The 27,925-nt window shown below is 44.0% G+C and overlaps 1 protein-coding gene across 9 annotated transcripts in view; it reads left to right on the top strand.

The window, feature by feature from the left end:
* CCP110 (centriolar coiled-coil protein 110) overlaps nucleotides 1–27,925 on the top strand; it is a 344,554-nt gene that overhangs the window by 228,836 nt on the left and 87,793 nt on the right. For all 9 annotated transcript variants that reach the window (XM_078665112.1, XM_078665109.1, XM_078665108.1 and 6 more), the window contains 2 exons: nucleotides 9,732–9,859; nucleotides 13,538–13,724. In XM_078665112.1, coding sequence (XP_078521238.1) covers nucleotides 9,732–9,859; nucleotides 13,538–13,724 — 315 coding nt within the window. The remainder of the gene's footprint in view (nucleotides 1–9,731; nucleotides 9,860–13,537; nucleotides 13,725–27,925) is intronic.

Raw genomic sequence — 27,925 nt, 5'->3', positions numbered from 1 at the left:
ATCCTGAACACAAGGTGGCTGACTGCAAGTTCTGTAGAACTTTTTCAGCAAAAACTCTCAGAGACAGGGAAGGTCGTCTTCTTCTGTGGTTGAAGCGCCTTCGGGACAAGGAGGAAGTTTTATCAGACGCAGAGAGTTTCCAGTCAGGTTTTTCGACTGTTGCTTCCAAGCGTGGCAGTGTTCAGGAGTTACCTTCTCCTTTTCTGAAGAAGAAAAAGATGGCTTTGACAGTAGCCAAGGTACAACCTACTGCTCCTGTGACTTCTGTGTCTACGCCCACGAGACCTGGCTCTCAGGCGTCATTTCCAGCCTCTATAAGTGTTGTTACAATTCTGACACCGCGGTCGTCGACGGGCTCGTCGACGACCATTCCAACGACGAAATTGGCTGCGGTGGCTTCGTCGACGATTACAGTGACGACGACGTCTGCCTCATCGTCGTCGACGATTGTTTCGTCGAAGTCTTGCACGTCGACGAGAGCTTCCCTCTCCACAGTCTTGTCGACGATCCCTATTACCTCGTCGGCGAAGAAGCTGCCGTCGACGAAGAAATCATCGTCGACGCTGAAGGTCCCGACGACGAGTCTCACGTCGACGAAGGTCCCGTCGACATCTAAAGCTCCGTCGACCAGCTCGTCGACGAGTCTTATCCCGTCGACGAAGGCTTCGTCGACGAAGAAGATAACATCCAAGGATTCGTCGACGAAGATCCCGTCGACGACGGCACCGTCGACGGCTGTGGCAAAACACTCGTCGTCGACGACTACATTTAAAAAGACACCATCTCTGACAGCTGTGTCTACATCATCGTCGTCGACGATCGCTCCAGGGAAAATATCTAAGTCGATTAACTCGTCGACGGCATCGGCTACGTCGACTGCAATTTTGCCGTTAAATTCTGGAACACAGCAGGCAGAATCCAGGTCTTTCGCCACTATGCCCCTAGTGCCTTTGAACACTTCAAATTCTCCAGTCCTTATGGAGCCCTCTATGAACATTTGCAAGGAGTCTACTCTCCAATTGCCTACTCCTACTCTCCAGCCACCCTCACCAATGATGGCTACTGACCATGAGACGGAATCCATTGCGGACGACTATGTCCTTGGTGATGCCCATAGTCCATCGGACTTGATTATTAAGTGTCAGGACACAAGTTCTGGAGACGATGAGGAAGAGGACGGTGACCATCAAGAGGAACAATATGTACAGGTTCCTATGGCAACATTTCCAGTATCTCTATTTTCCAACCTCCAGCATATGCTGGATGTTTACAATAGAAGATTTCCTCCAACACCTCAGGGTACACCATGCCATGCCACATCTGAGACAACAGAGCCTACTCAACATCAGCAGCAATCTTCAGAGCAGACTGCTCATTCAGAACGGCCCCATCAAGCTATCCCCACTAATTATCAACAAGATGCGGAGGATGAGGCAGAGACTGACAGAGAGGAAGGAGAAGTTCCTCAGGATTCCGATGATGAACAAGACCCGAATATGGCGGAATTCGATGACTATCAAATGCAGACGCCATCTCCTCAGCCGGCCGACACAGGTGACTCACCTCCGGTTGACATCGCTAGTTTCCATATATTGATGGATAAGGCGGCAGACCGCTTTAAATTACCGAGAGCGCAGCGACAGGAAGACTGCTTTCTCTATGATTTCAAAAACCAACCTTATAAACAGGTCCACACCATACCTATTATCGAATTTGTGTGGAAGGAAGGTTTAAAGATCATGCACGCTCCCAACTCCTTACCTGCTCAACTCCCTCGGCTGGAGAAGAAATATAGGGCCCCAACTGGTTCCCCCGCTTGCTTGCTCTCGCATCCTAAGCCGGATTCAGTGGTGACCCAGGCAGCGCAACGACGCTCACGTAACCCTGCAACTCCTATCACTACTCCACCTGATAGAGAAGGTCGACGTTTGGATGCGATTGGGAACATTTTTTCATCCATGGCGTCTACATCAGTCCGGGCCGCAAATGCATTGGCCATTTTAGGTTGTTTCGACCGACAAATGTGGTCAGATATTTCTGCGTTAGTCTCGCTGATACCGGAGGCATCCAGAGCGGAGGCGCAACAGATCCTTCAGGATGGCAGGAGGGCATCTGAAGAGATGATCGATTGTGCGGTCGACGTGGCGGGTACTGCTTTTCGTATCCTTGCCAGTGCTGCGGCTCTCCGACGTCGGGGTTGGCTTAAATCCACGTCATTTCGACAGGAGGTCCAGTCGAAGATACTCGACATGCCGTATGACGGTGAGTCTCTCTTTGGCTCTCACATCGATGAGGCACAAGAATCAATAAAGAAAGACACCGATACGGCAAAGTCGCTTGGATCATTGCAATTCAAAAAGCAGCCCTTTCGTGGTGCGCGTGGACGAGGCTCGTCTTCAAGCACTTTTCGAGGAGGACAGTCTCAGTACCGCCAGTACAATCAAGGAAACCAGCGTTACTCCAACCAGCAGTCAAATCGTCAGCAGCAGTCAAAGCCCTATAGAGGAAAACCTAATTATAGAGGCTCCAACAACAAACGTCAATGACTTTCAGGTTCCACAGAGAGTTGGAGGGAGAATCTCGCGGTTTTATTCCCAGTGGTCTATGATAACATCGGACCAATTGGTATTAGATATTGTCCACAGGGGTCATGCCTTGGAGTTCACAGAGTTTCCTCCAAATTCTCCACCATCAGGCCCGCCACCTCCCCATCTCGAGGAATTACAATATCAGGTTCGTCTTCTGATAGAAAAGGGTGCAGTCGAAGTGGTTCCTGTATCTCAGCGAGGGAAAGGTTTCTACTCACGTTTTTTCCTCATTATCAAGAAGACGGGAGAGTGGCGACCCATTCTGGATTTGAGAGCTCTCAATTTCTTTCTAAAACAACAATCTTTCCGCATGCTAACGCTATCGGAAGTCTTGCGACTTCTGTGCAGCGGAGATTTCCTAACAACGATAGATCTGCAAGACGCCTATTTTCATGTGCCAATACTCCATCGGCATCGCCAGTTTCTGAGGTTCACAGTGGGGCACCTGCACTATCAGTTCAAGGTGCTACCTTTTGGCCTACGGTCAGCACCTCGTGTCTTCACGAAAATTTTGGCCCCGGTGATGGCTCATCTGCGTCTTCAGGGAGTTCAGATCTTTCCTTATCTGGACGATTGTCTTCTAAAATCCCAATCCCCTCAACAGCTGGCTCACGACACATGTCTCTGTCAACAGACGTTCGAGTCACTGGGGTTAACCATCAACGTGGAGAAGTCACACTTTGCACCGTTGCAAAGAAGAAACTTCCTGGGAGCAATTCTAGACACGGACCTGTCAAAAGCCTTCATCTCCCTAGAACGTCAGTAAAAGATAGTCCGTCTGGTCTCCCTCATCCGGTCAAAGCAGTCAGTTTCTGTGCGGACGTTAAAGTCGTTTCTGGGGATGGCATCGTCCTGTATCGCACTGATCCCGAATTGCAGGTTACGCACTCGTCCTATACAGGAGGAATTGGACCTGCAATGGCGACAGGTGTCGGGGTCTTTCAACGACCTAGTGAGAGTAACGTCCCGCATGAAGACCAGTTTGCTTTGGTGGCAAGAACCATCCAATCTGGACAAGGGAACTTCGTTTCTGGCCCAGTCTCCGGATCTGACATTGACCACAGATGCGTCCATGGAGGGTTGGGGCGCTCATCTCCTGGACCTTTCCATCAAAGGCAAATGGACGGCGACACAACGAACCTGGCATATCAACAGGCTGGAGTTGATGGCGATCTTCCTAGCGCTCAGATCATTTTTGCCCGTAGTGCAAGGGGAGTCGGTGCTGGTTCAGACAAACAACACCACCAGCATGCACTACATGAACAAACAGGGCGGCACAAGATCTCAGTCACTGTCTCGTCTGGCTCAAAGGATTTGGGATTGGGCTCTTCGTCATCAAATTTCTTTGACGGCGGTCCATCTGCCGGGGGTATCCAACATCCTTGCGGATTCTCTGAGCAGATCCACGTCATCCACTCACGAGTGGGAGATACATCAGCCGACTCTGGACCTGGTGTTCCGCCGTTGGGGTCATCCCATGATAGACCTTTTTGCAACCCCAGTAAATCGCAAGTGCCGATCCTTCGCAAGCTGGCATCCCCACCCAGATTCCAGCTGAAATGCCCTTCTCATGGATTGGAGCGGCCTGTTTGCTTATGCATTTCCACCAATCCCGTTGGTGCCGAGGACATTGTGGAAGATGCGCAGGCAGCCCTGCCACTTAATACTGATCGCCCCTCGTTGGCCCAGACAAGCATGGTTTTCAGAACTGCTTCTGTTATCCCAGTGCAAACCCATTCATCTGCATCCACGTCCAGACCTCCTAACAATGGACGAAGGTCAAATTTGTCATCCAGACCCAGCCACACTTCAATTATCGGCATGGAACCTGAATTCGTCGAATTTGCAAATTTAGATATGCCCCAAGAATGCAGAGACATTTTAGCGTCTGCTAGAGCTCCATCAACAATCAAGACGTACAAGCTAAAATGGAAGCGTTTTTGTCATTGGTGCGCTGCATCCAATGTCCATCCTATCAATTCCACTCCGGAGCAGCTTTTGCCTTTCTTTCTGAGCTTTGCTCAGTCTGGTCTCTCTCATGCCACCTTGAGGGTTTTTCTAGCGGCTATCTCGCGCTTTCGACACGATGGTTTAACGTCTCTCTGTTCATCCAGAATAATCCGACAGTTCTTCAAAGGTCTCTTCAGGAAGTTTCCTCCTGTTCGGCGCCCTCCTCCGGCATGGCACCTCAACGTGGTATTGTCACAGCTTATGAAGCCTCCTTTTGAGCCAATTCATAGAACAGACATCAAGTATCTTACCTGGAAGGTTGCATTACTTCTGGCCTTGACTTCTTCTCGTCGTGTTAGTGATCTGCACGCTTTCACGATTAAGCCTCCGTACTTGCAATTTAAGCCCGATGGAGTGTCACTTCGTACCAATCCTTCTTTTTTGCCAAAAGTACCTACTGATTTCCATTTGAACGAACCTGTCTTCTTAAAGACTTTTTTCCCGGATCCAAAATCTCCGGCTGAACAACGTTTACATTCTCTAGACATCAAACGTTGCCTGAAATTTTACATTTCAAGGACTACCCCTTTCCGTAAATCCGATCAGCTGTTTGTAGCATATGGACGGATGCAGAAGGGACATTCAGTGACAAAACAAACAGTTGCAAGATGGCTCTCGGCAGCCATATCCTTTTGTCACCAGCAGGCTGGCAAGCCTTTACAGTGTTCAGTGAAGGCACATTCGACGAGAGCGATGGCGTCATCCACCGCCTTGTTTGCTGAGGTGCCTCTTCACCAGATTTGCCGGGCAGTGACATGGTCCAGCAGGCACACCTTTACCAGACATTACTGTTTGGAGGCCATCAATGAAGCGGATACCGCAGTGGGGCAAGCAGTGCTTCGTCATCTTTTTAAATAAGGTGAGCCTCTATTCCCTCCTCCATTTCTTTCTGTGATTGCTATATGCTTTTAAGCTGTATATTATTGTCTTCAAGTTTGGAGAATGTGTTAGCAATCCCAGCTCTAAGGAGGTTACTGCTATCTATTCTATTCAAGCATGTGAATCTATGAAAGACACCCCTAATACTGGAGAAGAACAATTGTTACTTACCTGTAAACAGTATTGGTGTCTTTCATAGATTCACATGCGACCCACCCATCCTCCCCTCAGAGGCTCTCTTCTCCTCATGCGCTATTATTACTAGTGCTACGAAAATCTGAGGGCTTGAGCTTCTGAGGAGAAGGTTCTAGAGGGTGCTTGAGCCTGATTGGCTGCAGTTTGGACTAACATAATGACACTGATATGTTACAAATGAGTTTTTTCTCTGATAATGCATTCCTATGGAGGAACCATTGTACAGGTTTTTCAGTGTGTATTATCTCTAGTTTATTATGTATTATGTTATTACATATATATATATTAGCATTATTGCTATCTTATGTACCGTGGGACTCCCACTTCGACGACGGGGAATATTCAAGCATGTGAATCTATGAAAGACACCAATTATGGAGAACCACCTGTTTACAGATAAGTAACAATTGTTCATCGGATTGATTCATCCAACATGAGCTGGTGGTAGTCGGAGTTAAGATCTGCTTTTGAAAACTATTTTTCCCCATTAATGTCTGACAATTTTGCCAATCATGGGGGTAATGTGCCTTTCTCTGCGTATTGCTTTATTCGGTAACCGCATATCCACACACAGCTTGATCACTCACGGCTGCTTTGGTTTGGGAGCAATCGCCAACGGGGACACCCACGGGGTGGGCCCGACACTTTTTCAATTACCCCTGCCTTGTCCAGCTTCTCCAACTCAGCCTCTGCCAGGCGTCGCAGATGAAAAGGTACTCTCGCCTATGTCATAGGGCCACAGGTTTGACCGATCGGTCAAAGTAAAGTTTTACCTTGACGTTCTTCAAGCATCCGAGCCCTTCAAACAGCTCAGGGAATTTCATCATGAATTCCTCCGCATGCGACAGGTGAACCTGTCGTGCAAAGAGCACCAGTCCCAAGTCCTCAGCTGTGTGACAGCCCAGCAGCGTGCCTGAGCTGTCCTGGGTGATATGAATGCCTGAGCTGTCCTGGGTGATATGAAATCTGGATTTAGGATGTGCCAGAACAAGTCAACGTATTCACTGTTTTTGTGGAAAAAATTCCAATTTATTGCTTTCTTAAATAGTGCGATGATGCTTGACTCTTTTGAGGATTCTGAGCCATGCACAGCAGAGACGGATCATAAATCCCTGAAACAAAAAGAAACATTAAACAGCCAACACGTGTTTCGCCCCCTCACATTGGCCTTCTGGCCTGGGGCTTCCTCATGGCTGCACATTTGTGAAAAACAAACCTAATAATACGGCAACCAATATTGGATACATATTTACAGAGATGCAACAGAGCAGGTGTATACATTCACCACCCGAGATGTTGTGGTATAAAATTAAGTGTAGTAGATTTGGATGGAAAGGGAAAAGGAGGAAGCGGGCTAAAGGAGAAGGAAGGAAAATAAAGAGGGTGAGAAAATAATATATAGGACCATGATAGTAGTATAGACAGGTTGAAAACAATATGGGATAGAGAAGTGTGGGCCAAGAAAGTGAAGCGAGGAAGAGGCGCGAAAATAAAGTTAAAATAAATAGCAAGGGTGAAATTTTAATCACGGGACAATGCAGCAAGGCAAGGCGGAAAAAAGTCAAGGGTTGAATAGGGTGATAGTCAGTGGAAGGGGAGAGTTGCGATTTAGCGAGGCACAAGACCAGGTTATGTGAAAAGTGAGGAAGTAACCAAAGTTGTGAAAAGAATGAGGAACCAAGGTCAATGGATTAATAGAAAAGGCCCCAATGTCAGAGTTAGTGTAAAAAAACATCTCAGACATCATTATCAATTTCACGATAAGTCGTAGAGATACATACGCAGTTGCAGTGTCCAAGTCATAAAATCATGTTCCATATAGGGATAAAAATATACAATAATCGAAAAACATTAGAGTTCATTCATGGTATGAGAGGCAGTGTACTGTTATTAGCAGACCAAACCTCTAACTCGTACAGGCATAGTTAACACTCTGTTTGGTCTTGTGGTCTAGGGAGTCCTAGAGCTACGATGGTAGATTATATCTTGATGGCCTGTGTGAATATAATCCATTGTTAATTTATTTATTTATTTTGGGCATTTTTAAAGCGCACTGTTACCCGGAGGTGTCCTGGCGCTGAATGATCACTAGGAGGTGTGGGACAGAAAGTTAGTGTGAGAAAAGCCAGGTTTTAAGGGCCCTTCTGAATGTGAGCAAGTCGGGGATCTGTCTAAGGTTGGAAGGCAGCGAGTTCCATGCCTTAGCGGCTCCCAGGGAGAGACTTCTACCTCCCCAGTGTGCTTTTCTTGCTCTGGGGACTACTGCCAGGCCCTGTTCGGCAGATCTTAGAGCTCGGGCAGGTTTGTACCATTGAAAAAGAGGGGTCAAACACTGGGGGCCTAGGCCGTCCAGAGCCTTAAAAATCATGCAGAGTGACTTAAAGGCGATTCTTTTCCTAACAGGCAGCCAGTGTAATTTTACAAGGTCCCGGGCTGCTGAGGAGAACTTGGGGGTGCCTGTAATCAGGCGTGCTGCTGCATTCTGCAGGATTTGAAGTTTATTCAAGAGTCCCTGCTGAGCATTCAGCAGCAGACCATTACAATAATCCAGCCGGGACAGCACCAGACTGGTCACTACTGTCTTCTTGTGTTCTATTGGGAGAAAGGGCAGGACTTTCCGTATAGTTTTGAGAGCATAATGGGTGGCCGAGGCCAGTGCGTTGATGTGTGGTCTGAAGGAGAGAGAGTCATCCATCAGGACCCCTAAATTTTTTACCTTCGAGACCGGAGCAGGGGGAGCACCCATTTCTTCTGGCCACCAGCGAGGGGACCAGAAGTTCTCACATGAACCAAACAGTAGCACCTCTGTTTTAGCCGAATTAAGCTTCAGGCAGTTTCCTGACATCCATTTGCTCACCTTCCGCATGCAGCATCTGAACCTGTCTGCTGTGCTATCCAATTCTCCCTGACGCATTGACACCACAATCTGAGTGTCGTCCGCGTAGGATGTGAGATTAAATCCGAAGGATCTGATCACTGGTGCCAATGTCTAGACGTAGGCATTAAAAAGAGTCGGGCTCAGGGAAGACACCTGGGTCAAGGCCTCTTTAAAGTCAACTTGAGTGAATTATCGGCACTGCAAAAGGAGTACTGATATGCATTCCCGCATTGCCCTCTGTCGGAGAAAAAAGAGGTTAGTGCAAGTAGAACACTGGTAAAAGTGCCAACAAAAGCATAAAGCCCTGGTGCTATTTCCTAATTATCTCAAATGTTTTTTTCCCATCCTGCTTTCCCTCACTTCTCCATTTTCCTGGTAGTTGCTTCCTTCCCCTGATGATGTAATGCCCTGTCACGGAGAGAGAAAAAGGCACTCACCTGACAGCTGTGGAGCAGCAAAGAAAGGAGTAACCTGATAAAAGAAGAACCTTTGTAGAGTTTGTGTTCTGATTGGAAAATGTGTTTCCTTTTTCGTTTTTCTGAGGTTTCATGGGAAAAGTAGTTTGTTAATATTACAAAACCTGGTTACAGTTAAAAAGTAAAGCGTAGAAAGAAAGCATAATTCACGCCTCCGTTTGGAACATAGAATTACAATACAGCTTGCTTTGCATATTTTTCTTTGCAGTTGTGGGCATATTGTAAAGACTACTGTGCCATGTATATTAACTTCATGTAGTACCCACTGATATGAGGCTATTGGCACTGTGTTTGAGTTTAGGAACTTCGGTCTTCCGAGAAGAGCTAGTTTACAGCAGTACAGTGACTGGTTGCTCAGTGGCACTTAGCCCAAAATGTTTCTTAGTTGTCTACTCTCTGTGCTTTTATACGTACTGCAAATCAGTTTACCTTGTCTCTCTATCTCTTTCTAGATCTTTTCTAACTTCTGTTTATATTCTGTGATTCCACAACTTAGTGTGGGAATAAAACATCTATGCTAGCAAATGGAACATTTCACCTAATTTGATAATTCTCTGTTCCTATTCCTTGCCTATGATTGTGTATTTCAACAAATTGTGTATCATCTTTTGTTTAGAGACCAAAGCGTTAAGCAAACAATGTGAATTGAGTGGAAATCATAAAATGTGTTGAATATGCTGAAACATGAGTTGTTTTACTTTCTAGGAGACAATATTCTGAAAACAAAAATGGTGGCTTTTGAAGAAATGAGGAAGAGACTTGAGGAACAGCATGCCCAGCAACTTTCCCTCCTGATTGCCGAGCAGGAGAGGGAGCAGGAATCTTTGCAAAGAGTAAGTAGATACCATCACTGAGCAGTCATAGTCCTTGCGCCATTTAGGGCATTTTTGCAGAGGAAGTAAAACAGTCATGGTGTTCTCAAGTATGTCTATTGTTTGCTTTTGCGCTATCCAAGCTTTAAGAGGCTAGTTTAATTTTTTTTAAAGTGCTAGATAGTGCTTAAAGTCCTTTGAAGTACTTTATGACCCATTTGTCATCTGAATGCATTGTGAAGGTGCAGTTATCTTTTTGTAGCTGCTGCATTGAAAACTTTGATTTATTAACACTGTTCGGAATGGCAGCTATTTCTATCTGAACAGTTATGACACCAAAACATGCTCACGACTTCTCTTGTTTTTGGGGCTAGTTGTTTAGTTGTGCGTGTATATGTATGTATATGTGGGTGTTTATATATATATATATATATATAATCATATTATATTATATATCTATATCAATGCTTTTACTTCTCTTCTGACTTGCCCCTACACTTTTTGTTTCCATGAGGCATGTTACAATTTGTGTGTAAATATTTCAAGGCATGATTGCACACCTAAGCATGAGGGCCCTATCATAAATCTCTTACACACCAAGTAGGAACAGCCTCAGTTTGAAGTCTTCAAAGGTGTCAGAAAGAAGTTGGTTACTCCACACACATTTGATATAATTCCCAGATCCATGCTTTGTGTCTACCATGTTCTGCGTAGTAAACTGGGACCATAATGGTCTTTCATCTATGGCTTGATCAAATTGAACAGATAAATTAGCTTGCAAAGTTCCATAACTTTCAAAGGTTCTGGTAAATGTGCTCAATGGAGTATGGCCTGAGTGCTTTTTCCCCTACACTTTGTGAGATTGCCTCTTCCACCTCAGCCATAGTTATCTTAACATTTGCTAGTTTTCTTCCATCAATATTAAAAATATCCTCTATTGGAGGGACAGCATGAACTTTTCTGTAGTGGGCTTCCCATACTTCACTAATAATATGGCAGGAAACCAAGGAAACAAATTGTTTTTTACATCTCATATCAGAGACAATGGCCCAAAAATGTCTGCTGTCTTTTTTGCAGACTGCCTGCGCTAGTGAGTCCCACTGATCTCTTAAAACTGCCTGCCATCGTTTAGACGTGGCAGCCCTGTATTGCTTCCTCGAGATGGTAACTGGTGCTTGATCTCTAGGCTTTTTCCCAAGTGCTAATCTCAAATCCCAATTAGCCATGGTGCAAATGTGATTAAACCAGCCATGTTACTTATTAGGGGGCCGAACGGGTTTAAGCAGGGTTCTTTTGACACTAGTGCAGAGATCACTAAATGCATTCACAATATGGTGCGAAGTGTCCTCTTTTGCCAAACAGACTTCCACCAATCTCATATTCTCTTTTAATACTACTTCAAGGGTTTGGGTGGGATCACGCATTCTCCAAATCAACTTTAGATTATCTGTGGAAGGGTGAATTTTGCTACCCTCAATCTCTTATGCATTTTCCTGGGACCCAGTAGGATGACAACCTCAAGAGGATTATGGTAGCTAAAGGTAGATGGAACAACAGACCCATACATAAGAACCTCCTCCAAGCTTCTTGTGACAGATATATAATCTATCGTAGAGGGTGCCACTCTGCTTGTATAGGTTGGGGCGGGGGGTAATGTTGTCCTTCCTTGCAATTTCCATTGTATCCACTAGGTCAAAAGATGTTCATATTGTTTCCAACTCCCAGCTTCTTGAATCCAGCCACCCACAGTGGGGGTTAGAGTGTTTTGGCATGGAGGGAAACTTACATTAAAATTACCAGCAAGACACAAATACAGTGTGTGACATAGGGTAGCAACCTTATCAGATAACTTAGTAAGGTAGTTTGGTCAGTTTAAAAAACTTTGGATTGAGTTTTTTGATTAAATCGTTGTTATAAAAGTTAAACAAGTGAAGGGTAAAATGGGCTCTCCAACGTATCACCAGCTGTTTCGAAGATATCCACATGGCCACCTAGAGCTATATTCAGCCACACTGCCAGCCCACCGGCTGCTGGGATGCTATATCATTGAAACCCATCAATAAGCGAAGGCACAACCTCCCACGTCTCCTGCAACATGACAATATCATAACTTTTGTTGAATGATAGTCAGTCAGGCACGCATAGCTTCGAGCAGAGTCCGTTCACATTACAACTCACAATTCTTATTGGGGTACTTTCAGGAAGAGGAGAAACAATAGTATAGTTAGCAACCCTGGGAGAGCTGGACAAACACTGCTTAGGGGCCGCAGCCACTGACAGACGTTCAACGTCTTCCAGACTGTTGAATACTTCAAATTTGTTTGTGCAAGTTAATGGGTGCATTTTCCAGGGGAAAGCAGGTGGAAAAAGCGATGGTACTGCAGGCTTATAAAAAAAGCTGAGGGGTAGCAACAAAATCTGGAGGTTGGTGTGGTGTGGCGTGGCGGTTCTCTCTGTTTCAAAATATTGCATACAAGCAATGGAGCCTTAGAATGTACTGCTACACATTCACATAAAATGTCCTTGTTTCCCCGCCCCACCCATCCTACCCTCTGCACCATAATAATTTCCTCCTCTTTCCTGGTATCAAAGTACTTATGTCTATTCAGCCAGTGAACAGTTTTGTATTTAATTTAGTTGCACCCAAGATTCAACTGAGCCCGTCTTCAAGGGAGGAACACCTGCAGGTACCAGCACAAATGAGCAGGCTGCAGTTGGTAAATTCAAAGTGCCTTTACAAGGGACAGTAGAGTCCAAAGATCCTATTGAAGATCCATTATGACAATCCTATTTTCCTGTGCTATACATTAGTACAGGTACAGAAACCCTTTATTTTAGTTTTAAGTATGATGCCAGCCTGCTAGGAAACGTATGTTTTGATTAAAATTATATCTGGTCATTTATTTTTAAATAGGTTTAATCTCAGCGTGCCATTACCAGACATACAGCTTTGCCAATGCTTGATGAAACTTATGCTGTAACTTATGTGCCAAAGTACGGCATTTACAAGAGAAACAATCTGTTTTTGATACACAGGTATAGAACTGGTGGAATTTTGCACTCATGAATGGGTTTGCTTTTGAGCAAATTGCTAAACGTGGTGACATTTCTTTATCAACAGAATTGTTCTTAGGGGTGGATTTGTGGTCATTCCAGTTCAGGTGCAACTTAGCAGTGAACACCTACCTCCTCACAAGTTTTGGGGGTATTTTCCATTGCCACCTCTCCCCGTGATAAGCTCTTATCTCTCCATCAAAGGCAGATCTAATTGTTTTTTCTGGCAGGAATGTGAAGATAGTTTCTAGGGACTAGGGGATATTGTTTCTCCATGGGGACAAAATATGTCTCAATGGAGAAATAAATCAAATGTTTCAAAGTTGAAATGCATGTTAGTGTTCCATTTCCTCACGTGGTAATGTTACCCCTATTACTTTTCTGTGTGTAAATGTCACTATTGAAACTGTGCAATGGTTGTACAACCGTAGACATACTTCTGAAATTCTATGCAAAATCTCATCTTCTCTCAGGCTTTTCTGCACCAGGCCCTAGTTTACTATTCTGTTTTTGAAAAAGCACAAACAGTCTTGCACGTTCAAGCACAATGAAGTTGCACTGAAAGTGATCTATGTGTAGACTTTGATTCAGTTACCCCATGCACATTTTCAAAGTAAGTAACTCATTCATGGGACAATTTTGCAGGAAATAGAACAGCAGGAAAGAAGACTAAAGGACAAGAACTCTGATTCCTCTGATCCGCCCAAGGCAGTCGAACCGCATGTAAGCAATGGAATTGCTTTGGATTGGCGGAAAAGAAATGAAAGTGCCATGTCTGACATGAGGTGGACTCAGATGGACACAGACAACAGTTCAACTGAATACAGCATGGGTAGGTCTGCTAAAAAAATGTTATCTTGAAATGTAAGCTTTCACTAATAAATGTTTGCATTATCGTAGTGTTGTGAGGTCAAACAGTCTTTGACAACATTGTTTGAAAGCACCACTATTTCTACAGGTGTGTTCTAATCACATGACTTCAAACCTAATGTTGGTGATTTATTTTCGTATTGTTTTTTACTGTTAACGATGAAATATTCGTATTTGTGTTGTCATCTGTATGGTCCACTGCTCGACCACATCTAACTCACCAAAAGCAGACCTAGCATCTGGAAAAATGCACCTGGAGCGAAAGGCATTAAAACCTACAAAGAGGCCATCTTTGAACGTTGAAAAAAATGTCTTGCTAGTATTTCCTTTTGTCAGGCATTATTCATGGAGTCATGGGGCATGTAAGAGCTACTGGGCCTCGGCTGTCCTTTGCCTCTGATGCCCCAGGATCCTTCCTATTCTGGCTCTGGATATGTGGCTAAATACTTTCCCTTCAGCACTTGACTCTTGGTGGTAGCGATGGCAAGCAGTGACGGGCTTCTCAGAGAGGTAGGGGGGGGGGGGGGGCGGGTGCAGACTGAGAACTGTAATAAATGTTCAACTTTTTCAACCTGATGCTTTAATTTAGAGAAATGCTTTATTACACACACATTAAAAACCAGATGCTAAACAGGAAATACTAATGGGCACAGCTCAAGGATCTAGTGTTAATGCTACCGTTTCTTTGGACGCTATTCACCACTTCTTTTCACATGATTTCATGGCAAGACCGGAGGCTAGTATTATGCATAAGCCTTTTATTCCACCACTCCTTGCAGCACTTAGAAGTATTACATCACCAAACAAAAAACTTCTAGAACATAGACTGTCCAAAGCACAATATAATCCTGAACACAGCAGCCATCTTCCTCTTTTATTTTGCTGCTCCTTGCAGATAAGTATATCCTGCGTGAGGCTGTTGTTTAACTAAATATTTTAATAATATTAGTAATGAGTTATAAGCTTAAGTTTTGTAGATCTAGAAGGTGTTCATTTAGAATATGTTTGGTTTAGTTTAATATTGTGAGATGGCATTTTTGTATGTTTGAATCTTTGTACTTGTTTAACCCAATTTATGGGTTATATATTGTTTATTTAACCTCTTGTTTCAGGTAGATTAGGTTGTTTTGTGAGAGACACTAATATTTAGTTTAAAGGGTTGAATTGGAAAAGTAGAGTAAACGGACTGTTTATTTTCAAAGGGGAGCTCGCAAGTGTACTTATTCGTCTTGCGGCAGCTCCTGAACGTTCCGGCGCTGTACGCCAGCCATACGAGTGTCTCGGAGGCTTGCAGTGTTTAGTAGAAATTGAAGATGGTGCTGGGTGAGACGTCACGCTTGCATGCGTGATGACGCTTGGAAGCCATTTTAGATGAGGACTAGAGCGGGGAAGAATAGTTTTGTGACGTGATCGAGTTGTCAGTTGAAACTGCCACTCGAAGAGGGAATTTGTCATCAAAGAGATAATTGAGGATCGTGCTTCACAGAGAATAATTTAGGTGTGTTTTAGGAAAGGTTTGTTTATTTATTTATTTAAAGAGAATATTTGGTGTGATGGAGAATAGTGAGAATACTCAAGGGGAAGGGTCAGGGGAGCCTGACCTGAGGAAAATGGTGCAAGAAGAAATAAAAAATTCTATGCAGGATGTTCTGAAAAGCGTTTTAAAAAGGAAGAGGAGAGTTGTTAATGATTGTAAGGAGGAATATTGGTCTGTAAATGAAGAAGAGAGTAATGAGATTAAGAAAAAATGAAAAAGATCTAAGAAGGTTAAGAATATTGATGTAGATATAAGATTTATAAAAGGAAATGGTGGTTCTAGCACCACAAGAGATGAAGGTGTCCAACTCGGCACTAAAGAGGGTGTCCTTTGCGGCACAAAAGATCTGGAGGAATCTCCTGAAGAGATTTCAGATAAAGAAAGTGAGAAAGATGAGTTCATTCTTGATAAATATGATGGCGACGGATGGGATATGGACAAAGATAAATTAGAAAAGGAAAGAGAAGAGAAGGGTTTAGTGAAAGATTCTCAGGGTGAGGAGATGTTTAGCCCGGAATTGATTAGACATCCTAGGAGTGGTGATTGGTGGCCTCTGCCTCATGTTGCGGAGTTGATCAAGCTATGGATACGGCAGCCATTGGAGAAGGAAGCCAGGGCAGTCATGAAAGCCGAGTGTTCACGACCTGTGGTAGATGGAGAGGCATGTTTAACTCCTGAATTGGACCCTGATCTTATTAGTTTTCTTTTTAAGATGGGACGTGATCCTAGAAAAGGCATTGAGAAAGCTCTGAAACAATGTGAGGACATGTTAGACATATTGGGTCCATTAGCGAGAATACTTGATATGGCAGAGGAAGCCAAGATGAAAAAGGTTGATGTTGATTTAGACCTTCTAAGAAGTTGGTCTCAGAGGGCAGTGTGCTTGTTGGGAAACGCGAACTCGGCCCTAATTTCAGAGAGAAGAAAAGGAGTACTTATGAGAATTAGCCCGAAATTGGCTGATTTTTCAAAAAAAGAGTATACGGATGACCCAAAAGGGTATCTGTTTGGTGAAGGGTTAGTGAAAGAGGTTGGCAAATATGTTGCTACCTTTACAAGTCTAGATAAGGCTCAGCCTAACCTGAAAAGGGTCTTCAACAGAGGTGTTTTTGACAGGGCCTGGGGGAAAAGCCTGTTTCCCTGGCCGAGGATTTTCGAGGGCACAGTATCAATCCGGTGGTAGAGCTGCATTCAGAGGCTTCCAGTCTGCAACAGGATTTTTCCTGCAAAGAGGAAGAGGATCTGGAAGAGGGCGGCAGCCAAGGGGAAGAGCACAGTTTGCTCAAAGTTCATTTAGTAAGTATGAAGACGAGTTTTGGTTTTCCCCCAGACAAGGTAGGGGGAAGGTTGAGATTTTTCGAAGAAAATTGGAAAAGGATAACAAAAGACAGTTAGGTTTTAGAAACTGTAAAGGGTTATGTGGTGGAGCTGGTGAAATTGCCAGTTCAATTAAGAGAGCCAAATCAATTGGTTTTCAAAGGAGAATTAAAAGAGATTGTAGGCATGGAGGTCTTAGAAATGTTGAAGAAAGGAGCAATAGAAGAAGTTTCAGAAGAGTGCAAAGGGTTTGTAAGTACAATATTTTTGGTGGAAAGAAAGGGACCGGTAATAAACTTGAGGTGTTTGAATCAATTTGTGGTTTACAGGCATTTCAAGATGGAAGGAATCCATCTGTTAAGAGATATTTTGCAGGAAAACGATTGGTTAGTTAAGTTAGATCCGAAGGATGCTTATTTCACGATTTCTATTGCGGAGGAGAGTCGCAGATTTCTACAGTTCAGATGGTTGGGTTGTGTGTACCAATTTTCGTCTCTCCCTTTTGGTCTGGCGTCTGCTCCTTGGTGTTTCACAAAGGTTTTAAGACCTGTGGTTAAGTTTCTGAGGGAGAGAGGTGTTCAGATGATTATGCATCTAGACGATTTTCTCATAATGTCTCAGAGTCAGGAGGAGTTGAGGAATCGGGTGTTTTTTTGTATGGAACTTTTGGAAAATCTGGGTTTTGTGGTAAACAAAGAGAAGTCCGACTCAATGTTTGGAATTTTTGGGTTTCAATGTGAATACTGTAGAAAAAAGTTTACGTTTACCAGAAAAAAAGGTAAAAAACAAAGTCAGAAGTGAGAAGTGTTTTGAAGTGTTTTGAAAAAGGATATGGTGAACTTGAGGGCATTAGCGAGAGTGATAGGTTTATTTTCTTCTTTGATTCAGGCAAATTCAGATTTCCCGGGTTCACTTCATTACAGAGCCTTACAGCGGTTGAAGACAGATGCTCTCAGGAAGGGGTTATGGTATGGAGATCAGGTTTTTATTTCAGAGGAGGCTCGGGAAGAGTTGGTTTGGTGGCTGGAGAATTTGGAGGCATGGAACGGTCGTGCATTTTTGGAATTTGCACGGATTATGTGTTGGAGACAGATGCAAGCCTCTTTGGTTTGGGAGCTTGTCTGGAGGATCAGGAGACTGGAGGAAGGTGGTCTCAAGAGGAGAGATCAGTGCAGATAAATGGGTTAGAGATGCAAGCAGGGCTTTATGCCTTGAAGAGTTTTGGAAGGAAATTGAAGAATTATAATGTTTTGTTAAAGATGGACAACGTTTCGGCAGGCCATTATACAAATCGATTGGGTTGAAGCAGGTCAAATAATCTGTCTCCGTTAGCAAAGGAGATTTGGAATTTTTGTGTGGAGGAGAAAATAGGATTGAAGGCAGAGTATTTTCCAGGCAAGAGCAATGTTGTGGTGGATTGGAATTCAAGATTGTTAAGGGATTACAGCGACTGGAAACTGAATGTTCAAATTTTCAGGAGAAAAGTGAAGGAGTGGGGTCCATTGGAGGTGGATGTGTTTGCGCCAAGGTTAACTTTTCAGTTTAATCGGTACTACAGTTGGAGGCCAGGTCCATTGGCAGAGGAAGTGGATGCGTTTCAGCAGAACTGGAAGAAGGATCAATGTTATGCTTTTCCTCCATTTGCAATGATACAGAGAGTATTGTTGATGGTGAGGAAACAGGAGTGCAAGCTGGTTTTGGTGACGTCGTTCTGGGCTGGTCAAGCTTGGTTTCCAGGTCTTTTGGAGTTAGTGGTAGAAGCCTCTGTTGGTCCCAGACTCGTAGGACGTGTTAATAGGAAAAGGAGGAATGTATCATCCTTTGGTTATGGAAGGGGCCTTGAGCCTTCTTGTCTGGAAGATATCAGGAAAGAAGAGCAGTTCGGAGAGCTTTCGGAGCAGGCTTAGGATTTGCTCAATGAATCATGGGCTCCAGGAACCAGGAAACGATATTTGGGAGCATGGAGGAAGTGGTCTGGTTGGTGCTTGGAAAGGGGTTTGGATCCCGTGGAGGCTTCTGCCATAGAGTTGGCTAATTACTTGTCTTTTTTGTTTAGTAAGGGTTTAAGTTATAGGACAATTAATTGTTATAGGTCTGCTATTGCAGCAGGTCATAGTTTAGTTAGAGGTTGCTTGATTGGTAGGGAGCCTTTGGTTTGCGGAGTGTTGAAAGGAATAAAGTTGAGAAGACCTAAGCCAAAATATAACGGTATGCGGAATGTTAATGAAATTTTAACTTTGTTTTGAAATTGGCCACCCAATAGGTACTTGAGTCTTAAACAGTTGTCTGGAAAATTAGCAAGTCTTTTGCGTCTCATTTCTTTTAGAAGAAGGGTTTCAGATGTAAAGACTTTAGATATTCGTAATAGATGTTTTACTCCTGATGGGGTTCTTTATAGTGTAACTAAGAAGACTAAATGCATGTCGAGTTACATTTTTTATCCTAGGGTTTTGGACCATCCTAAATTATGTGTGGCGTTGTGTTTAAAGGAGTACGAGGTTAGGATGAGTGCGTTTAGGAGGGATGGAGATGATACGTTAATATCTTTTGTAAAACCTTTTAGGCCAGTTACTTCAGCTACAATTGCTAGGTGGGTGAGATTTTGTATGTTTGAAGCAGGTGTGAATTTGGATGAGTTTGGTGCTCATTCTGTTAGAGGTGCTATGGCGAGTAAGGCTTTCCTGTCTGGTGGACGATTAGAGGAGATCTTGTGAGCAGCTGATTGGTCAAGTGCGGATGTTTTTGCAAAGTTTTATTTGAAACCTTTGGGGCATGTGTCGTCTGTGGTTTTATCACAACTTTGAACATGCATAATGATAGCCTCCGGTCTTGCCATGAAATGTAAATTCTCCAAGTTTGTGATGATAGAATCTGGATTTCATTAAAGACACGGAGGCTAGCATGATCCCTCCCACCCTCCCTTTATGGGTGAGGTTATTTTAGTTTGAAGATTATTTTGATATTTTAGAATGTATTGTTTTTTTATGGTGTTCAAATGGTAAAAAAAAAAAAAATCTTTTTTCAGATGCACAGTAAAAGAATTTTTGAAGATCAGCGTGAAGTTGGAGTTCTTATGTTTTCCTCACGAGCAGCGTAAAAGAGGAAGATGGCTGCTGTGTTCAGGATTATATTGTGTTTTGGACATTCTATTTTCTAGAAGTTTTTGGTTTGATGATGTAATACTTCTAAGTGCTGCAAGGAGTGGTGGAATAAAAGGCTTATGCATAATGCTAGCCTCCGTGTCTTTAATGAAATCCAGATTCTCTCATCACAAACTTGGAGAATCTACATTGTTCTTTCTCTTTAAAGGCTGTGTAGATTCGCCTTGGGGTTAAACTTCCTGTGCTGCACAAATCTAAAATTACCCCAGTTCCGCATAAGCAGCACTCTATAGAGTATAATCCTTGTTAGTCTCACCAGTTGTAGGTCTCTGTGTCCAAATCTCAGCCATTGGAGAATGAGCGACACTCTTCTTCACCCACTCGTAGTTCTGGGAGTGGATATGCTAGTCAGAGTATCCACTTCTGTCAATCCAGGCTGACTACAGCAGGAGACAACAGTATGGGAAGCCCTCTGAGATACTTTGAGTCTCAGGGGCTTCATGGTATGGGGCAGGTCCCTCCCTGCTTCTGGGTCACCTGGTGACGCGCTGCAGGTAGTGCACACCATTTGAAATGGGAGGGTGTCACAGCAGCACAATGGGTAGCCTCAGGCGCACCTCTTGATCACATTGGTGAGGGCTACAGTTGGTGCACTTCTAAGTCACAGTGGTGTTGTTTGCCAAAGCAGGACATCTTTCCCCATCACAATCTACCAAATGGCAGTGCTGCAGAAGGACTAATGAACAGCACATCTCATCAAAAAGCCTAAATCAGTTTCTAAAGGAGTCTTGTCTCCTCTCTCCACCTCAGTGTTTAGGTCCCCCCTGCCACCCGTACTCCAGCTTCAGAAATATCCATAGCCTCTGTCTGAGAGAACAACTTGTGTGTAGGTATATGTCAGGGGTATCCAAATTGGATTCAAGAGGCCTCCATTACTCTGTGGATTCAAAAGGCCTCCATTACTCAACGGATCCAAAAGGCCTCCGTTACTCTAGCTCATACTACACACATCCAATATAAGTATTACACATGCCACATTTACAATCAAGCAATTGGGATATGGGCAGTAGGATCTGAGTTGGCCATAGAAGCACAACCTTGCACGAATTATAACAGTAAGCCTCCACTCCAGGGACACAGATAATGTATGGTCACAACTGTTGATTCTCACAACATGGTGTGCTGTACCACCTTTCTACAGGCGAAACCCAGGACCCTGACTGTAGTCCACAGTGAGCAAAATGAGGGCAGTTTTAGTGTGTCCCTCCAGGTTACTGGAGATGTCCAGGACCTTGCATCAAGGGAGATGCCTAGGACTCTACACCCACATACAGATTAATATGAGGCTATGGCTAGCATAAAAAACCAAGGTACCGAAACTGAAGACCCTTGTACTGGTTAAGCAGGGAGATATTATTAGACTCTGGTACTGAAAAAAGCGAGAGATGGCTCTTTCACAGGTTTAAAAAGGATTTGTTTCTCAATATGGACGGTAATGCATGTGGCACTTAAACATTGAAATGCAAGCTACTCTGGCTAGCCAAGGGTTCTATATTGGGCATCTCAACAACCGGGGAGGGTTAGAGTGGGGGTAGAAGATTCACAAGATCATGGGATACACAACTATAATATCTATGATGAACTTTCGTTGGATAGGTCAGGCATGTGATAGTAATGTTGATGTGATACCAGCCAGACGTGGCTCTATGCAGTGACCTCAAAATGTAAGTAAAGTCTCGGTTATAAAAAAACATATTACAAGATACTCCTAGTTGGGCACTCTGGGCAGGGCAACACAACTATTCACCATGCAGATGGCATCACCATCCCAACTCGTAACTAAGTGTGAGCATATTTTTATTCATTTTTAGTTCTCCAGTAACTGGATTTTAACTCAATCTGCTAATCGGCTCCCACTCCCAGAAGTGGAAAAAAAACTGCAGGCATATAGTGCCTCTCAGTGAACTATGAACCACTGCAATATTTTCCAGAGACCCTTTGGCTGATGGTAGATAATCTGAATTGCTGAAACAGAAGGCACTTTCAACAATTCTGCTAGTCTGTCAGAAAAGGGCCTCCATATTTATAACCTTCTGACTGGCTGTTGGCAACTAATCCCTCTATAGTTTAAGGAAGCCTGAGCAACCCAAGCTAGAGTTGCTTGTGTTTCGAGGTAGGAATCTGCCCTAATATTTTTTAGTCCACCTGCAAAGGAGATTGAGGGTTTTTTGTACATTATCCGCTGCACCTTGATGAATCATTTCATTTATATTGGTAGTGGCCATCCTATACAGTTAATCCAACCTATGTTTTGTTTTTGTGTTGTCCTACGCTCTAATGATGACAATTGTTATAGAAAATGAAGCATGCAGAGAAAATGGGCGGGGTTTCCAAGCCATCAAGAGTTTGTTTAACCTTACTTGCATTGCTCCTTTAGATTCCATTCCCTATGGAATCCACTGCGAAGGGCAGGCCATTGCCTTGTTTTCAGCACACAATACCATGAAGGACCTTTGTGCTTTGGCTCAAGTTACAAACCAGTTCCACCATGCTGAAGGCAAGAGAAAACGATACTGATCTATTGAAATTGGCTTGGTCAAGTGATGCACATTTCATTTAAAAAATGGGCTTTGTGCTGAGAACAGATTCTCTACCCCTTGAATAGACAAGTGGTATGTTTTCAGTTTCACCCACAAATGGTTGCAATGGAGATGTGGCTAGTGGAAAGAGGTGCACTTTACAAGAATTGTTTTCCGTTAAATGTTTTGGCGTGAACTTTGAGTCTGACTGGACACTTGGAAATGGTTGCTAACCCAGGCCTACGATATGGGGAACCCGGCCCTTACCTTTTCAGTGTTAACCTTTTGACCTCTAGAGCACTGCACACCCCATGTATAAAAACAACTGAACCAGGGATGGAGTGATGACTTTCTTCCTTTACAGGCTTAGAACAAAATCCCTAGGGCTATTGAGAAAATATGGGCTGCTAAGCCTTGATCATAAGGTGGTAGACTGCAATATGTGCTTAAAATTTACCTTACACTTCTAGAGCCTGATATCCTGCTTCCTGAACTGTTAGTTAGACCAAAACCAGAGACTATGTAGGCATTGTTTTGAGCTCCTGCATGTTTGTTAAACCTGTCAGTGACGCATTGTTATAGCTTTTGAGCTTCCCATGACCAAAGCTGTACTTGAGAGCCAGCCTCCACTAAGCGACAACCACAAGAGGACATCTCCACTTCACTTTTGCAACCCACATGGGGACCAAAATGACTGTCCATCTACGGCTGTACGCTGCAACCTCTGCACACGTCTACCATCTAGTGTGTAGCGCAGACTCTTGCAAGTTTTCTTTATTCTAAGTGGGTTTGGTCACTAGATGTCTTGTAATTTCTCTTTGAGTCCTCAGTGCTCCAGGGCAGAGACGTTCTCAGATTGTATTTTTCTGCTTTCGGCTTCTGATTTTTCTTTTCAAGCTCTGGAATCAGTGCACAACAACCAGGCATTGTTGGATGGCAGGTATCAAAAGCTTTGAACTCCTCCTCACAGTTTATAGTTTTGATTTGACCTGGACTGGAAGGATCTGCCATTCAACCAGTTATATGAGAATGACTGTGGGAAAGGTGGGTGATGGAGAATGTACTGTTATAGTTCTGCTAAAAATGCAATGCAAAATTCTCATGGTCAGACCATTATTTGGTATGTAACAGTTGCTTGCTTCAAGACCACAAGAAATGTTTATGATTGCAAGACATTCAAGAATAAAAAAATAATTGGGTACAAGAGGGAGTATCACTGGACGCATTATAAAATGAGGCAATAGAATTTGCCAGATCTGCTTTTTGACCCAGAGGATCCAAATAACAGGAACTGACTGGGTAAGGACTCTCTGGACTGGCACCTGGGGAAGCGATGAACAGTCCTAGCAGCATCTCTTGGGAAGGTTCCAATGTGGAGGAGGGCCTGTCGAGGTGAAGGTTGCACCAACGGCAAAGACCACTTCGAGTACAGCATACTACCTCCTGCAACAGAGGATCTGACCTCCAGGCTTCAGCCTTACACACCTGCACATGGAAGCAGGGCATCGCTCTCATAGGAATCTGGTATCAAGCACGGAAACTCAGTAAGCGAGGGTCCAATAGCCACTCTCTCAAGCCAAGGATACCAAACATGGAGCAGAAAGAAAATCAACCAAGCATCCAAGGCAAAGAGCTTTTCTTCTTAGCACCAAAATCCGCTCTGGCGTCTGCTCCAAAAAACCTCTAAGCTCAGCATTGAATGAGCGCTCTCGTCTGACAATAGAGCTGCAAGACCTTCCCGATGTTAAATGGAGGAGATTCTACATCCACATCACTTTGAAAATTATCCTGCCCTTCTCTTGAGCCGGATACCACACTTTTGAAGAAAAGGAGGCATGCCTGCGAGAAGGCTGTCTCTGAAAAACACGAGGGATACCAGGTACCTAAAAAGCCACAACAACCAGGGTCTAATCCATGGAGTTATCCTCGACACACTACAGAATTAACTACCAACTCCCAGCCCAATACCATTCCTGCCACGGTCGTTGCATAGATTGCCATCACCACAGGTCGCCCAACACATTCTCGCTCCCTCAGAGCCCAATAGTCAAGATGACTGCCAGGACCCCTGTGACCAGCATCTGCCACCAATCTAGAAACATGACCTGAGGAAGACTATAACGCTGACATTCAGGACGAATCTAGCTTGGAGCCTTATTTTAGAAAACCATCACTCTGCCAATGACACAAACATATCATGCCATCATTCAACGGGAGGCTGCACACCGTGGTAGAGGAAAGGGAGGAGGACATCCTCATAGAGATTCTGTTGAAGGCAGGAAGCTCTGTCCAGACCCTGCTTATGCTTGGAGACCAGACTAGGTGTGCTCCAGGGAATTTCAAGGAGCCAGTGAAGACGTAGGTTGTCACTCCCAGGATAGAGATGAATTACAAGACTGCCTAGGAGTACTCCTCCTATACATTAGGAGGCAGTGCTGCATGCCTTTCCAGTGGTGCATATGGCCTGAAAGAGCTGTGGTGCAGGGCACACTTGACACACATCCTCTAGACATGGAGAGCCAGAAGATAAATGCCTCTTGACGAGTGTTGCATTTGGGTTTCAAATAAATGGCACTGCTGGTCCTCCTCAAAACGTACAACACCCACAGAAGTAGATGGAGCAATTCAGTTGGGCAAGCATCATGCTGAAGCACACAGGAAGCGTTGTAGGAAGTGTATTGGATGTATGCCCTAGACACTGCCTCCAGAGAGGTGAATACCAGTGCGATCCTGCTCAGGCATTCGTGGCCTAGGGTATCCAAGTTCTGCCATGAGGTGCAACATCTCCTAAATGTCCCTTCGATGAGAACATTTATTTGGTACTCAGATTTGAATAAAATAAAGAAGGACAACAATACCACCAAGGTCATGGGTGCCCTTCAAACCCGTCTGCTATGTTTTGGTTTCGCAATCAGACTAGAAGTGCAAAGGCTGCTACATCACCATAACGTTTGGGTTACCAGCCACACCAGTCATATCAGGAGATGCCAGAAATGCTTTGAGAGTGGAGCATTTGAAGGTACAGGCAAAGTAAGAGGCGGCTCCATTACATGTGTTTCCCTCTCCAAGCAGTGACTTTGAGGTTATATAGATTGGGCTATTCCTGCCTCAATGGGAGGCATTAACCTTAGAAAAGTGGGTCCTATCTGTGGTAGAGCATTACTGCTGCTTGGAGTTCCACACCTCACCAACAAACATCCCACGACAATGTTGCACAATCAATATAGAACACCAGTGGCAGCTCTGAAGTACAAGCATTCCTCGGCATAGGAGTCTTCAACCCATACCCCGACAAAAGCATAGACAAGGAACCTACTCCTTGTATTTCCTCTGTCCCAAAGAAGATTGTACCCTGTAGCCTAGCCTCTGTCTCGTTCATCTCAACTGTTACATCCTGTCAGAACACTTCTGAATGACCCTACAGGATATTATGCCTCTGCTCTGCATAGACCATATAGTGACTGTGACCTCAGAGATACTTCTTGCCACACTATTATTCATCCGGTGCATCAAAACTACCTACGATTTTTCAGTAAGTGGCCAACACTGACAATTCAAGGCGTTGTTCTTTGAAGTCACAACAGCACCAAGAGAATTCAGAAAATGTCTAGTGGAGGTCACAGTGAATCTTCGCTGTAATGCCATCCATGTTTTACCATATCTGGATTATTGGTTGATAGAGTGCAGCAGTAAAGCAACAAGCGTGCCTAGCACACACCCAAGGAGCAGCATAGTTACTACAGTGTAGGATTCACAGTGAACACCAAACAAATCCAATCTCAAGCCACAAGTTCAGCTGTTCATGGGGGCGGTGTTTAAATTCCAGTACTGGAAAAGCCTACCCATACCAAGAAAGTGGTGAATGAAAAAGAGGCTGAGCTTGTAAAATGCCTACACACCCATTACCTTTAAAAACAGTAATGAATCTTCTTTTAGTTATGATGACCTCAGACATAGCCATAATACTGCATGCACAACTGAAGATGCACCCCTTACAGGAGTGCCTAGTTGGGCAATGTTTACAAGTGGCGAGTCAATGAGAAGATCTAGTGTTAGAGCTCCGTGTTCTGCACAGGCTAACATGATGGAATGACCAAAATTTGTCACTGGGCAAGGCTTTTCTGGATCCTCTAACACAGGTAACCACTACCCCGGATGCTTAACTCACACATTGGAGAGCACATCTGGAAACATGACTAGTTAACCTCTGTGTCCTTCCTCCCCCATTCCCCTTATTACATTAACTTTCTCGAACTGACCGCAATACAATTAGCATTCAGAACGTTCTACGCGCTCATTTGAAATAAAGTCCAGTTGCAGATGGACGATACGACTGCCATGTAATACATTCAGAAACTGGGGTACTTACTCAACTCCGCTGTCTGCTTAGCTGAAAAGATCTGGCACTGGGATATTCATAATAAGATACAGATCCTTGCATATCATCTGCCAGGAGATGACCTCTTAATTCTCAGCACAATGCATCAAGTACACAAATGAAAGATGCCTCGCCCCAAAGTATTTCAGCATTCCTTCCATTTATGGGGCACATGCACCATCAAAAAAATGCCCAAGCTTCATCTGCCATAGCTACATTCCATGGGCAATGCAGTAAGTTTGCCTGAGATATTTGATTGGGCTTTTCCTCTGCTACATCTGACTCTGTATGTAATGAGGAAGCTCAAACAAAGATCAGTGATTCACTCTGATAGCGCCAACCTAGGAAAGGCAGCCCTGGAACTCAATGCTTCTGAAGGTGGCAGTCCACCCACACAAAAGTGCCCCTTCAGGGCCACTCTTCTAACAGAGCAGTAGAAGCAGCTCAGACAGCCAAACCTTAAGGAAATTAATCTAGCTGTTGGCTGCCAAGGTCATAGAGTTTGGGTATTGTCAATCACCAGAAGAGCATATGCTAATCCTACAGGAGGCCTACTACGTTGTGATGCTATGCTGCACAGTGGAAACACTTTGTACACCACTACTTCAGTAAGAAAACAAAGCTTATGAAGGCTTCGGAGCAAGCCCTAGGGTGCTACTTGCTGCACCGTCAAAATGTAGATCTAACATACACATCAAATCTGCTACATTTAGCGGCGATCACAGCTTACATGCAGAACAGGAATCACTCATTTCTTCAAAATTAGTAAGTCTGACATTTATGGAGGTCCTAAAAAGTAGTCCCTTCAAGTGCACTGCTGGTCCCTAAATGGAACCTTAATATGGTGCTTACTTGGCTCATTTGGCCACTCTCTGAGCCACTTCACTATTGCACAGTGCAATACCCTTCTTGGAAGGTGGGCTTTCTTATTGTGATCACTTCCTTAAGAAGAGTCTAAGAGTTGCAGGCTAGAACTATGGGAAAAAACCTCGACTCAGGTACTCGGGATAGAGTTGTCTGAAGGGCTAATCTCAAATCTCTTCTCAAGGTGGTTTTCTCTTCCCATGTCAACCAAACCAAAGAGCTTTCTAGTTTCTTTCCACACCAGCAATTGGTGGTGGAAAGAGCACTACACAGATTAGACTTTCACATGACACTAATGTCTTACATTGACAGAACAAAGTCCATCAACAAAAAACAGAACCACTCTTTGTTGCGTTTACTAACCCTATTTGGGGAAACCCCATTTCA

The sequence above is a fragment of the Lissotriton helveticus genome, chromosome 10, assembly GCF_964261635.1.
Source record: "Lissotriton helveticus chromosome 10, aLisHel1.1, whole genome shotgun sequence".
Taxonomy (NCBI): domain Eukaryota; kingdom Metazoa; phylum Chordata; class Amphibia; order Caudata; family Salamandridae; genus Lissotriton; species Lissotriton helveticus.
Note: the sequence above shows the minus strand (reverse complement) of the source record. Positions and strands in the feature narration are given on the sequence as shown.